Source organism: Ylistrum balloti, unplaced genomic scaffold (assembly GCF_031769215.1).
Source record: "Ylistrum balloti isolate Yb309-2 unplaced genomic scaffold, AGI_CSIRO_Ybal_v1 Utg370518, whole genome shotgun sequence".
Lineage (NCBI taxonomy): Eukaryota > Metazoa > Mollusca > Bivalvia > Pectinida > Pectinidae > Ylistrum > Ylistrum balloti.
This window is the reverse complement of record NW_026782332.1, coordinates 270,013-283,782: the sequence shown is the minus strand read 5'-3', so window position 1 is coordinate 283,782 and position 13,770 is coordinate 270,013. Positions and strand designations below refer to the sequence as shown.

Sequence of the window (13,770 nt, the reverse complement as noted above, 5' to 3'; positions counted from 1 at the left end):
TTGTAAAGTGACTGTCAGTGAGGCTTGTTGTAAAGTGATTGTCAGTGAGGCTTGTTGTAAAGTGACTGTCAGTGAGGCTTGTTGTAAAGTGACTGTCAGTGAGGCTTGTTGTAAAGTGACTGTCAGTGAGGCTTGTTGTAAAGTGACGTTGTAAAGTGACTGTCAGTGAGGCTTGTTGTAAAGTGACTGTCAGTGAGGCTTGTTGTAAAGTGACTGTCAGTGAGGCTTGTTGTAAAGTGACTGTCAGTGAGGCTTGTTGTAAAGTGACTGTCAGTGAGGCTCGTTGTAAAGTGATGTTGTAAAGTGACTGTCAGTGAGGCTTGTTGTAAAGTGACTGTCAGTGAGGCTTGTTGTAAAGTGACTGTCAGTGAGGCTTGTTGTAAAGTGACTGTCAGTGAGGCTTGTTGTAAAGTGACTGTCAGTGAGGCTCGTTGTAAAGTGATGTTGTAAAGTGACTGTCAGTGAGGCTTGTTGTAAAGTGACTGTCAGTGAGGCTTGTTGTAAAGTGACGTTGTAAAGTGACTGTCAGTGAGGCTTGTTGTAAAGTGACTGTCAGTGAGGCTTGTTGTAAAGTGACGTTGTAAAGTGACTGTCAGTGAGGCTTGTTGTAAAGTGACTGTCAGTGAGGCTTGTTGTAAAGTGACGTTGTAAAGTGACTGTCAGTGAGGCTTGTTGTAAAGTGACTGTCAGTGAAGCTTGTTGTAAAGTGATTGTCAGTGAGGCTTGTTGTAAAGTGACTGTCAGTGAGGCTCGTTGTAAAGTGATGTTGTAAAGTGACTGTCAGTGAGGCTTGTTGTAAAGTGATTGTCAGTGAGGCTTGTTGTAAAGTGACTGTCAGTGAGGCTTGTTGTAAAGTGACTGTCAGTGAGGCTTGTTGTAAAGTGACTGTCAGTGAGGCTCGTTGTAAAGTGATGTTGTAAAGTGACTGTCAGTGAGGCTTGTTGTAAAGTGACTGTCAGTGAAGCTTGTTGTAAAGTGACTGTCAGTGAGGCTTGTTGTAAAGTGACTGTCAGTGAAGCTTGTTGTAAAGTGACTGTCAGTGAGGCTTGTTGTAAAGTGACTGTCAGTGAGGCTCGTTGTAAAGTGACTGTCAGTGAGGCTTGTTGTAAAGTGACTGTCAGTGAGGCTCGTTGTAAAGTGACTGTCAGTGAGGCTCGTTTTAAAGTGACTGTCAGTGAGGCTCGTTGTAAAGTGACTGTCAGTGAGGCTCGTTGTAAAGTGACTGTCAGTGAGGCTTGTTGTAAAGTGACTGTCAGTGAGGCTCGTTGTAAAGTGACTGTCAGTGAGGCTCGTTGTAAAGTGACTGTCAGTGAGGCTCGTTGTAAAGTGACTGTCAGTGAGGCTCGTTGTAAAGTGACTGTCAGTGAGGCTCGTTGTAAAGTGACTGTCAGTGAGGCTTGTTGTAAAGTGACTGTCAGTGAGGCTCGTTGTAAAGTGACTGTCAGTGAGGCTCGTTGTAAAGTGACTGTCAGTGAGGCTCGTTGTAAAGTGACTGTCAGTGAGGCTTGTTGTAAAGTGACTGTCAGTGAGGCTCGTTGTAAAGTGACTGTCAGTGAGGCTCGTTGTAAAGTGACTGTCAGTGAGGCTTGTTGTAAAGTGACTGTCAGTGAGGCTCGTTGTAAAGTGACTGTCAGTGAGGCTTGTTGTAAAGTGATGTTGTAAAGTGACTGTCAGTGAGGCTTGTTGTAAAGTGACTGTCAGTGAGGCTTGTTGTAAAGTGACTGTCAGTGAGGCTTGTTGTAAAGTGACTGTCAGTGAGGCTCATTGTAAAGTGACTGTCAGTGAGGCTTGTTGTAAAGTGACTGTCAGTGAGGCTATTTGTAAAGTGATGTTGTAAAGTGACTGTCAGTGAGGCTCGTTGTAAAGTGACTGTCAGTGAGGCTTGTTGTAAAGTGACTGTCAGTGAGGCTCGTTGTAAAGTGACTGTCAGTGAGGCTTGTTGTAAAGTGACTGTCAGTGAGGCTTGTTGTAAAGTGACTGTCAGTGAGGCTTGTTGTAAAGTGACTGTCAGTGAGGCTCGTTGTAAAGTGATTGTCAGTGAGGCTTGTTGTAAAGTGACTGTCAGTGAGGCTCGTTGTAAAGTGATTGTCAGTGAGGCTTGTTGTAAAGTGATTGTCAGTGAGGCTTGTTGTAAAGTGACTGTCAGTGAGGCTCGTTGTAAAGTGACTGTCAGTGAGGCTTGTTGTAAAGTGACTGTCAGTGAGGCTCGTTGTAAAGTGACTGTCAGTGAGGCTCGTTGTAAAGTGACTGTCAGTGAGGCTCGTTGTAAAGTGACTGTCAGTGAGGCTTGTTGTAAAGTGACTGTCAGTGAGGCTTGTTGTAAAGTGACTGTCAGTGAGGCTATTTGTAAAGTGATGTTGTAAAGTGACTGTCAGTGAGGCTTGTTGTAAAGTGATTGTCAGTGAGGCTTGTTGTAAAGTGATTGTCAGTGAGGCTTGTTGTAAAGTGACTGTCAGTGAGGCTCGTTGTAAAGTGATTGTCAGTGAGGCTTGTTGTAAAGTGATTGTCAGTGAGGCTTGTTGTAAAGTGACTGTCAGTGAGGCTTGTTGTAAAGTGATTGTCAGTGAGGCTTGTTGTAAAGTGACTGTCAGTGAGGCTTGTTGTAAAGTGACGTTGTAAAGTGACTGTCAGTGAGGCTTGTTGTAAAGTGATTGTCAGTGAGGCTTGTTGTAAAGTGATTGTCAGTGAGGCTTGTTGTAAAGTGACTGTCAGTGAGGCTTGTTGTAAAGTGATTGTCAGTGAGGCTTGTTGTAAAGTGACTGTCAGTGAGGCTCGTTGTAAAGTGACTGTCAGTGAGGCTTGTTGTAAAGTGACTGTCAGTGAGGCTCGTTGTAAAGTGACTGTCAGTGAGGCTTGTTGTAAAGTGACTGTCAGTGAGGCTTTTGTAAAGTGACTGTCAGTGAGGCTTGTTGTAAAGTGACTGTCAGTGAGGCTTGTTGTAAAGTGACTGTCAGTGAGGCTATTTGTAAAGTGACTGTCAGTGAGGCTTGTTGTAAAGTGACTGTCAGTGAGGCTTGTTGTAAAGTGACTGTCAGTGAGGCTTGTTGTAAAGTGACTGTCAGTGAAGCTTGTTGTAAAGTGATGTTGTAAAGTGACTGTCAGTGAGGCTTGTTGTAAAGTGACTGTCAGTGAAGCTTGTTGTAAAGTGATGTTGTAAAGTGACTGTCAGTGAGGCTTGTTGTAAAGTGATGTTGTAAAGTGACTGTCAGTGAGGCTTGTTGTAAAGTGATGTTGTAAAGTGACTGTCAGTGAGGCTTGTTGTAAAGTGACTGTCAGTGAAGCTTGTTGTAAAGTGACTGTCAGTGAGGCTTGTTGTAAAGTGACTGTCAGTGAGGCTTGTTGTAAAGTGACTGTCAGTGAGGCTTGTTGTAAAGTGACTGTCAGTGAGGCTTGTTGTAAAGTGACTGTCAGTGAGGCTTGTTGTAAAGTGATGTTGTAAAGTGACTGTCAGTGAGGCTCGTTGTAAAGTGATGTTGTAAAGTGACTGTCAGTGAGGCTTGTTGTAAAGTGACTGTCAGTTGTAAAGTGACTGTCAGTGAGGCTTGTTGTAAAGTGACTGTCAGTGAGGCTCGTTGTAAAGTGACTGTCAGTGAAGCTTGTTGTAAAGTGACTGTCAGTGAGGCTCGTTGTAAAGTGACTGTCAGTGAGGCTTGTTGTAAAGTGACTGTCAGTGAGGCTTGTTGTAAAGTGACTGTCAGTGAGGCTTGTTGTAAAGTGACTGTCAGTGAGGCTTGTTGTAAAGTGACTGTCAGTGAGGCTCGTTGTAAAGTGACTGTCAGTGAGGCTTGTTGTAAAGTGACTGTCAGTGAGGCTTGTTGTAAAGTGACTGTCAGTGAGGCTCGTTGTAAAGTGACTGTCAGTGAGGCTCATTGTAAAGTGACTGTCAGTGAGGCTCGTTGTAAAGTGACTGTCAGTGAGGCAAAGGAATTAAACATTGTGTATGATAATTAATAAGTAAACATTGTGGCAATTTCACAAATGAGATCAGACACAAATAAAAAAAAAACATACAGTTTTTTCCTGTAAAATGTAAAATTTGGAAATTTACTGTGTCAGAGTTTTACTGTCTGTCAGGGTGAATCAGTGCAGCATAAACGTATAATCAAATCCAGACTTGTTCATGAATCAGAAAAATCAGAATTTATGATGGACTGCAATACCTCAAGCTAAAATCTGAGGTATGTATTTTAAGCCTTCCCCTCAAAGTGACAAGTTGTTGACAGGATAAGAAAACCAGCAGTCAACCAAAAATTTTCAACAGTTGAAGATAAAAAATACTGATTCAACAGCTGATAGTGTAATTCTTGTGTCGTTTCAGGAATTCCAGGAAGTTATGTCCATGGAGCTATCGTGGAGGGAGTGTTCCGAGGATTCGTGGTCGTCCCCGGAGACACAACCTACCACATAGAGCATTCCCGGAGATTCTTCTCAGATGAAAAACCATTCCATTCTGTTATATATAGCGAAAAACACATGAATATGGATCCATATAAGTAAGGAAGAAATGTTGCATTATGGGAAAATAATTATTTTTCATCATCAAACTTTATGCTCTTTATATTTTGATATATGTATCTAAATTTGTCTGTCCAAACCATAAGTACTGCAGGTTATTTTAAACTTATAACTTAATCTTTTGGCTTTAAAAACATTACCTTTCACTTTTCTACCTTCATATATAAAAGAGTAAATAAATAAGAAGTGCAATTTCTATTTATCTCAAACATACCGGATAAAACAGCATAAATTGACCTCATTTCTTTGCCACTCAAAAACTTTAAATTGTTCTTCATCATCTTGCATCCAGGTATCAAACAGAATTTGAAGTGCATCTGTCTTTTCTATCTTCAGTCATAAAAGAGTATAAATTGACCCTTAGTTTTTACCTCCAGACACAAAAGAGTCTACATTGCAATTAATTTTCTTACTATTAAACTTTGTTATTAAAACGCCCTTGGCAATCATTCTACCACACATGATTACAATTTGTGCTTTTGTTTCTTACCTTTAAGAAAACAGTTATCAATCACATTTTGTGTTCTTAATTCCAGCTATAAAACAGCTTTAATTGACATATATTACTCTCTTCAGATTTGTAGAAGTTGCACTTTATGTTCTCATCGTCAGACAATAAAGAACAGAAGTTATCTCCCTTTCTTACTCTGGTTAAGTCAGTAAAATGAATTTGACTTTTTTATTTCCAGACACAAAAGACCAGAAGGAGCTGGTACATGTGCACTTGACTTATATCAAGACAAGATGGAGGAAATGGCCAATATACCATTGGATAAGCATGAACATAACATAAAGGTAAATTTTAAGTCCCACTAAGTTTGAGGTGGAGGGGATGTATGGTGTTACCCATGTCCGTCTGTCGCGTCATGTCACATCAGGTCACGTCAAGTCACCTGGGTCACATCATGTCACATTGGGTCATGTCAAGTCACCTGGGTCGCATCATGTCACATTCTCACTCAGTGTCATACCTTCAGAACTACCCAACAGGTCTCACATTTAACCCATACTATCACAACATCTAGTCTTTTATTTTGTCATATTTAGGTTGTCATTGGTCAAGAGTAGAGGGTCAAAGGTCACATTTGACAGCTTCAGCAAATTCATTCATGTTTTCACTTGAATATTGTTTTCTTGATGGAAAAATTTATTCATAATTATTGGGGAAAATATAAATCTTGTGGAATATTTTCCTTTTCTAGGAGTAAGTTTAGATAAATCCTTGTTAGAGAAGATGAATACTTTATTTGATATACTGTTGTAAAATTGAGTGGTGTAAATGAGTTATCATGTTTGTATAACTACACAGTCATGCAGACCTGGAACAACAGGTAAAGTGATTGTATTACAACACTGCCACGCAGACCTGGAACGACAGGTAAAGTGATTGTATAACTACATTGTCACACAGACCTGGAACGACAGGTAAAGTGATTGTACAACTACACTGTCACGCAGACCTGGAACGACAGGTACAGTGATTGTATAACTACACTGTCACGCAGACCTGGAACGACAGGTAAAGTGATTGTACAACTACACTGTCACGCAGACCTGGAACGACAGGTAAAGTGATTGTACAACTACACTGTCACGCAGACCTGGAACGACAGGTAAAGTGATTGTACAACTACGCTGTCATGCAGACCTGGAACGACAGGTAAAGTGATTGTATACACTGTCACACAGACCTGGAACGACTGGTAAAGTGATTGTACAACTACACTGTCACGCAGACCTGGAACGACAGGTAAAGTGATTGTACAACTACACTGTCACGCAGACCTGGAACGACAGGTAAATATGATTGTATACACTGTCACGCAGACCTGGAACAACAGGTAAATGTGATTGTATACACTATCACGCAGACCTGGAATGACAGGTAAATGTGATTGTATAACTACACTGTCACGCAGACCTGGAACGACAGGTAAAGTGATTGTACAACTACACTGTCACGCAGACCTGGAACGACAGGTAAAGTGATTGTATACACTGTCACACAGACCTACACTAAAGTCAACTACACTGCAGAGACCTGGAACGACAGGTAAAGTGATTGTACATCTACACTGTCACGCAGACCTGGAACAACAGGTAAATGTGATTGAATACACTGTCACGCAGACCTGGAACGACAGGTAAATGTGGTTGTATACACTGTCACGCAGACCTGGAACGACACGTAAAGTGATTGTATACACTGTCACACAGACCTGGAACGACAGGTAAAGTGATTGTACAACTACACTGTCACGCAGACCTGGAACGACAGGTAAAGTGATTGTATACACTGTCACACAGACCTGGAACGACAGGTAAAGTGATTGTACAACTACACTGTCATGCAGACCTGGAACGACAGGTACAGTGATTGTACATCTACACTGTCACGCAGACCTGGAACAACAGGTAAATGTGATTGAATACACTGTCACGCAGACCTGGAACGACAGGTAAATGTGATTGTATACACTGTCACGCAGACCTGGAACGACAGGTAAATGTGGTTGTATACACTGTCACGCAGACCTGGAACGACACGTAAAGTGATTGTATACACTGTCACGCAGACCTGGAACAGCAGGTAAATGTGATTATATCGCTGTGGGATTTCTTGATAACTCAATGTTAAGACTTAGGTACAGGATTGATACGAGGCTTTCTGAATGATAGCTGTCCCGAATCCTTGGAGCTTTATGTAAACTACCATGTGTTCCGCATCAGTGGTTCTAATTCTTTAGATAAGTTGAATGGTCACTTGAGAAATGCCTGTATTTCTGGTTCTTGTCATGTATTATTAATCGTTTGGTGAATTTTGTTTATCTCCAGGCCACGCTACATAAACAAGAAATGGAACATTATCGTAATATGTATACCAAAGAAGAGAATACAGTTCACCAAGAAGCAGCACACAGACGACAGAAACGTAACACACTCGGCCCTCAGAACACCTGTTATATGTATCTACGATCGGATCCAATTTTATGGGATTTATACAAGAATAAGGGTGTAGTAAGTGACATGTAACTTCGTGTGGTTAAATAATGTCAAGGTCGTATGCAAATTATCCTTCTTAAATAGTTATAATAAAAAAGATATATGCTTCACAATCCAGGAAGAATTGAAACTGAATACTGTAAAATTGTTTATTTTTATTGATTTTTTAGCACTCTTCGTCCACAAATATATATCTTTTTGTTGAATCCTTTAAATGTTCAAATTAGAATTGGTGTTTTCTATCTATGAAATTAATTGTTGACAAGTATTCCTGTGAAAATCCACAAAATTTAAGCTTCATGAAAAAATCTTGATGTCTCCGTTATGTGTTTTAGGATGAATGAACTCCCAACTTGAGATGTAATTTTATGACTGATATCAATATCCCCCCAGTTGTAATTTTATGACTGATATCAATATCCCCCAGTTGTAATTTTATGACTGATATCAATATCCCCCAGTTGTAATTTTATGACTGATATCAATATCCCCCAGTTGTAATTTTATGACTGATATCAATATCCCCCAGTTGTAATTTTATGACTGATATCAATATCCCCCAGTTGTAATTTTATGACTGATATCAATATCCCCCAGTTGTATTTTTATGACTGATATCAATATCCCCCAGTTGTATTTTTATGACTGATATCAATATCCCCCAGTTGTAATTTTATGACTGATATCAATATCCCCCCATTATAATTTTCAGAGTGATATCAATATCCCCCAGTTGTAATTTTATGACTGATATCAATATCCCCCCAGTTGTAATTTTATGACTGATATCAATATCCCCCAGTTGTAATTTTATGACTGATATCAATATCCCCCAGTTGTAATTTTATGACTGATATCAATATCCCCCAGTTGTAATTTTATGACTGATATCAATATCCCCCAATTATAATTTTCAGAGTGATATCAATATCCCCCTGTTATAATTTTATGACTGATATCAATATCCCCCAGTTGTAATTTTATGACTGATATCAATATCCCCCCAGTTGTAATTTTATGACTGATATCAATATCCCCCAATTATAATTTTCAGAGTGATATCAATATCCCCCCAGTTGTAATTATATGACTGATATCAATATCCCCCAGTTGTAATTTTATGACTGATATCAATATCCCCCCATTGTAATTTTATGACTGATATCAATATCCCCCAGTTGTATTTTTATGACTGATATCAATATCCCCCCAGTTGTAATTTTATGACTGATATCAATATCCCCCAGTTGTAATTTTATGACTGATATCAATATCCCCCAATTATAATTTTCAGAGTGATATCAATATCCCCCCAGTTGTAATTATATGACTGATATCAATATCCCCCCTGTTATAATTTTATGACTGATATCAATATCCCCCCTGTTATAATTTTATGACTGATATCAATATCCCCCCTGTTATAATTTTATGACTGATATCAATATCCCCCAGTTGTAATTTTATGACTGATATCAATATCCCCCAGTTGTAATTTTATGACTGATATCAATATCCCCCCATTATAATTTTCAGAGTGATATCAATATCCCCCCAGTTGTAATTTTATGACTGATATCAATATCCCCCCAGTTATAATATCCCCCCAGTTATAATTTTATGACTGATATCAATATCCCCCCATTATAATTTTCAGAGTGATATCAATATCCCCCCTGTTATAATTTTATGACTGATATCAATATCCCCCCTGTTATAATTTTATGACTGATATCAATATCCCCCAGTTGTAATTTTATGACTGATAGCAATATCCCCCCAGTTGTAATTTTATGACTGATATCAATATCCCCCCTGTTATAATTTTATGACTGATATCAATATCCCCCAGTTGTAATTTTATGACTGATATCAATATCCCCCAGTTGTAATTTTATGACTGATATCAATATCCCCATTATAATTTTCAGAGTGATATCAATATCTCCCTGTTATAATTTTATGACTGATATCAATATCCCCCCTGTTATAATTTTATGACTGGTATCAATATCCCCCCTGTTATAATTTTATGACTGATATCAATATCCCCATTATAATTTTCAGAGTGATATCGTGGCCAGAGATGAAATTCTGGCTTTATTTGCTGCGCATGTTGCAGCCATCAACAAAATTTACTCCGACACAAAATTTTCAACATATGAAAAAGATGCTAGTAGAGGAGGCTTCAGTTACGAGGGTGTTCACTTCCAGGTTCAGAGAACATCTGTGAGTATCTCCCCAGCTATCTCCAAATATCTCCATTTCTCAGATGTCTCTAAATATGTGTTACTGTTTCTCAGATATGTCTTAATATTTTCTCCATCTCCATTGTATGATATATTTTTATTTCTGTCACTTTCATCAAACGAATGACCAGATAGTGAGGACAATGATGTAAAAACTGGTGATGAAATCACATGACTTTTAGGCTGTTGTATAATTGCATGGTGATAAAACTCTAACAATAGACTGGCCCATGGAAGTGGAATTGGCTACACTTTGAAGGGGTAATTTCAAGGATGCACTTTGTTTAAAACCTGATGAAAGTTTTATCAGTTAAAAATTCTCTTTTAAGGTTACAAAGAATTTTTAATACTTTTGAGAAAAATAATCCCCAACCTCCACCTGTTATGGCAGCAAGGACAATGAAGTTGAAGATTAGGGGCTTAATCTGTGAAGAAGAAGAATTCTATCAAAGCTTCAATAACACGAAAAGAAAGATGTATTTTTCACTAAAGTTTTTAAACTGTTGTTTTCTTTCTGAAATTCATTTTCTCAGAATTTAAAAAAAAAAAAGAAGAAAAAGAAAATGCTTCCATTTAAAATCACAACCCTTTCAGTGCTGAACATTTCTGTTAAATTCCTTGTATTTTTCACATCCACAGATAATGACCAAGGAATCCGAGAAATGTGACAGTATCTTAGGGGCAACATCATATTGTAACCCAAACATTGATGTCAGCAACTTTCTCAATCTCAACTCTTTAGAGAATCACAACGAATTCTGTCTGGCATACGTCTTCACAGCCCGTGATTTTACCCAGGGTACACTGGGGCTGGCCTGGGTTGGATCTTACAAAAGTAGGTGATATTTTGTTTTGAATTCTCAAAATTGATAGAGTTTTGATTAGTTGTAAAGTTCTAGAATATTGATGAAATGTTTTAAAAAGAATTATTTTTGTCATTTTTTTTTAATTTCTGTAAAATCTTTAGTTCATGATAAAAGTTCCAAAATTATTTTTAAAGAAAAGAAAAAAAAAATAAAGAAAGCATTAGACAGGTATAGACTAGATTTCATAAATGTACATATTAGTCAGATATATTACGCTTCCGTTTTTTTTTAATCATAATCAGTTCAGAGAAGGACAAGGAACGAGAAAATTGACACCCCCAGAGATTTAGCTTAAGTAACATGAATATTAAAGAAACTGTTAAAAACGTAAAACTGCAGGTGTTGAATGTTGAAAAAAAAAGAAAAACAGAAAATTGTATTGAAAAGATGTTCACCTACCTTGTTTCAGATGCTGCAGGTGGTATCTGTGAGAAATATAAAGAGTTCCCTGAAGGGACAGCCAGGGTTCTCAAGTCTCTGAACACTGGTATCATCACCCTTATGAATTATGGGAGAGAAGTGGCTCCCCGTGTCTCCCATCTCACGTTTGCCCACGAAGTTGGTCACAACTTCGGGTCTCCTGTAAGTTTCACAGGGAAAAGAGTGTCTTTGTTTGGAGGGTATACTCTCTTAAGATTTTCTTATCATAATTATTTGGCAATAAGCCGATGCATGATAAGCCTGATCTCATCAGTAAAATTATTACCGAATAATGCTGTTTTATTAGCCCACCATCATCAGATGGTGGGGTATTCAAATCGCCCTGCCGTCCTTGGTCCGTCGTCCATCCGTCCGTCCGTAAACAATTCTTGTTACCGCTATTTCTGGAAAAGTACTGGATGGATCTTTCTCAAATTTCATATGCAGGTTCCCCTTTGTCCCTAGTTATGCATTGTACTTTTTTTGGACTGATTCGAATTCAAGATGGCCGACAGGCAGCCATCTTGGATTTTGGAAGTAAAAGTTTGATACTGCTATTTCTTGGAAAGTACTGGATGGATCTTTCTCAAATTTCATATGCAGTTTCAGCTTTGTCCCTAGTTGTGCATTGTACCTTTTTTGGACTGATTCGAATTCAAGATGGCCGACAGGTGGCCATCTTGGATTTTGGAAGTAAAAGTTTGTTTCCACTATTTCTGGAAAAGTACTGGATGGATCTTTCTCAAATTTCATATGCAGTTTCAGCTTGGTCCCTAGTTGTGCATTGAACCTTTTTTGGACTGATTCGAATTCAAGATGGCCGACAGGTGGCCATCTTGGATTTTGGATGTAAAAGTTTGTTACCGCTATTTCTTGGAAAGTACTGGATGGATCTTTCTCAAATTTCATATGCAGGTTCCCTTTGGTTCCAAGTTGTGCATTATACCTTTTTGGACTGATCTGAAATCAAGATGGCTGACAGGCAGCCATCTTGGATTTTGAGAGTAAAATCTTGTTACTGCTATATCTGAGGAAGTACTGGATGGATCCTTCTGATATTTCATAGATATTGGTTTCCCTTGGTCCCTAGTTGTGCATTGTACCTTTTTTGGACTGATTTGAAATCAAGGTGGCCCACAGGCAGCCATCTTGGATGTCGACAGTAATACAATACAAGCATATTGTCCATTATCCACCTGTAACTGACTGCTATCTAATAATACTTTGGAATCTTTTTCAAATGATATTTGCTAAAAGGTGCTTAATAAAAATTTCTTGTGCCATCATTGAGTACATTCAATGAAGACCAGTTCATGAACATTTACAACACCTGTAACAAACAAAAAAAAATAAACAAATCTTCAAGAACTGAAAACAGATCCTCAAATGGTGGACGCCAAGATCCCTCTGGGATCTCTTGTCTTCCTGTTCCAGCCAATAAGTCCTGCATTGATATTGAATGTATTACACCCATAGGTTTATTGGAAGACCAGGGAAATCCAGGATATAAGTGCCTTTTTAAGGGAAGATAACTCTCGCATGTCAATTTGAATAGTACATATTTTTTGCCATGATACAGAAACATATTTGATGTAACTATGGCCAGTGTTTAGGGGGAGATAACTCTTGTGAGTCGACTAGAAGTAGCTTGTTCAGCAAGATAAGAAGAAATAAGTCTTAATTGTCAGTTAAAAGCAGCAAGTAAGCTCGGACTTTGTGACCTTAGATCAGTGTTTTGTACAGCTGTCAGAAGGACACCGATTAATCATCAATATATTGTAATCCTCTCATGTATTCTCTATACACAGCATGACAGCGGTGATCATTGTGCACCGTTCGGGACGAGATCTCCTGACGCTGTCAGTGGTAACTACATCATGTATGCTAGTGCTACGCAAGGCGACCTTTCCAACAATAACAAATTCTCTGACTGTAGTAAAGACAACATTTCTCGTGTCATCAGATCCATTATAAATGAGACCAACAAGAAGAATTGTTTCAAACGTAAGTTTGACCAAGGGGATTTAATTTATCATTGTAATTAATGAAAGGGTGAAGAATTACGTTGTTCTCTGTGAGTTCAACTACAGACTTCAGAATTTCTTGTTTGCAGACTTCCTTGAAGATTAAATATTATAATATATTTGGCTTGTGGAGACGTTCACGTGTGTTATCGACTATTTTCTCCTGTATATATGTTATTGTCTATATTCACATGGATATTAATTATTATAGGTCATTTTTTCTGTAAATATTTTTTCACTAGTTTTCTTCAGTAGACAATTTATTGCCTACATTTTCTTGCAATGAGTGATTTGTTCTTGTAATAATAATATCACCATCTATTGTTATTTATGGAATTATCGCTTACTTTCTCCTGCAGAGTCTGGTGTGGCATTCTGTGGTAACGGCCTAGTAGAAGGAGACGAGGAATGTGACTGTGGATATTTAGATGACTGTCAGGATATGTGTTGTCATGCAAAAAAATCTGGAGAAACAACACCAGATGATTGTAAACTACGTAGAGACAATTCAGGTGTAAAATATGCCTGTAGGTAGGTGAAAAAAATCACTGTTAAGGCGTGAAATATGCCTGTAGGTAGGTGAAAAAATCACTTTTAAGGTGTGAAATATGCCTGTAGGTAGGTGAAAAAATCACTGTTTAGGTGTGAAATATGCCTGTAGGTAGGTGAAAAAATCACTGTTTAGGTGTGAAA

At 38.4% G+C, this 13,770-nt stretch overlaps 1 protein-coding gene across 1 annotated transcript in view; it reads left to right on the top strand.

Annotated features, from left to right (window-relative positions):
* The window catches only part of LOC132555824 (disintegrin and metalloproteinase domain-containing protein 10-like), a 59,146-nt gene that overhangs the window by 20,636 nt on the left and 24,740 nt on the right, over positions 1 to 13,770 (top strand). Inside the window, exons 4-11 of the mRNA XM_060220184.1 lie at positions 4,319 to 4,493; positions 5,205 to 5,310; positions 7,351 to 7,533; positions 9,586 to 9,747; positions 10,407 to 10,602; positions 11,043 to 11,215; positions 12,862 to 13,057; positions 13,437 to 13,608. Coding sequence (XP_060076167.1) covers positions 4,319 to 4,493; positions 5,205 to 5,310; positions 7,351 to 7,533; positions 9,586 to 9,747; positions 10,407 to 10,602; positions 11,043 to 11,215; positions 12,862 to 13,057; positions 13,437 to 13,608 — 1,363 coding nt within the window. The remainder of the gene's footprint in view (positions 1 to 4,318; positions 4,494 to 5,204; positions 5,311 to 7,350; positions 7,534 to 9,585; positions 9,748 to 10,406; positions 10,603 to 11,042; positions 11,216 to 12,861; positions 13,058 to 13,436; positions 13,609 to 13,770) is intronic.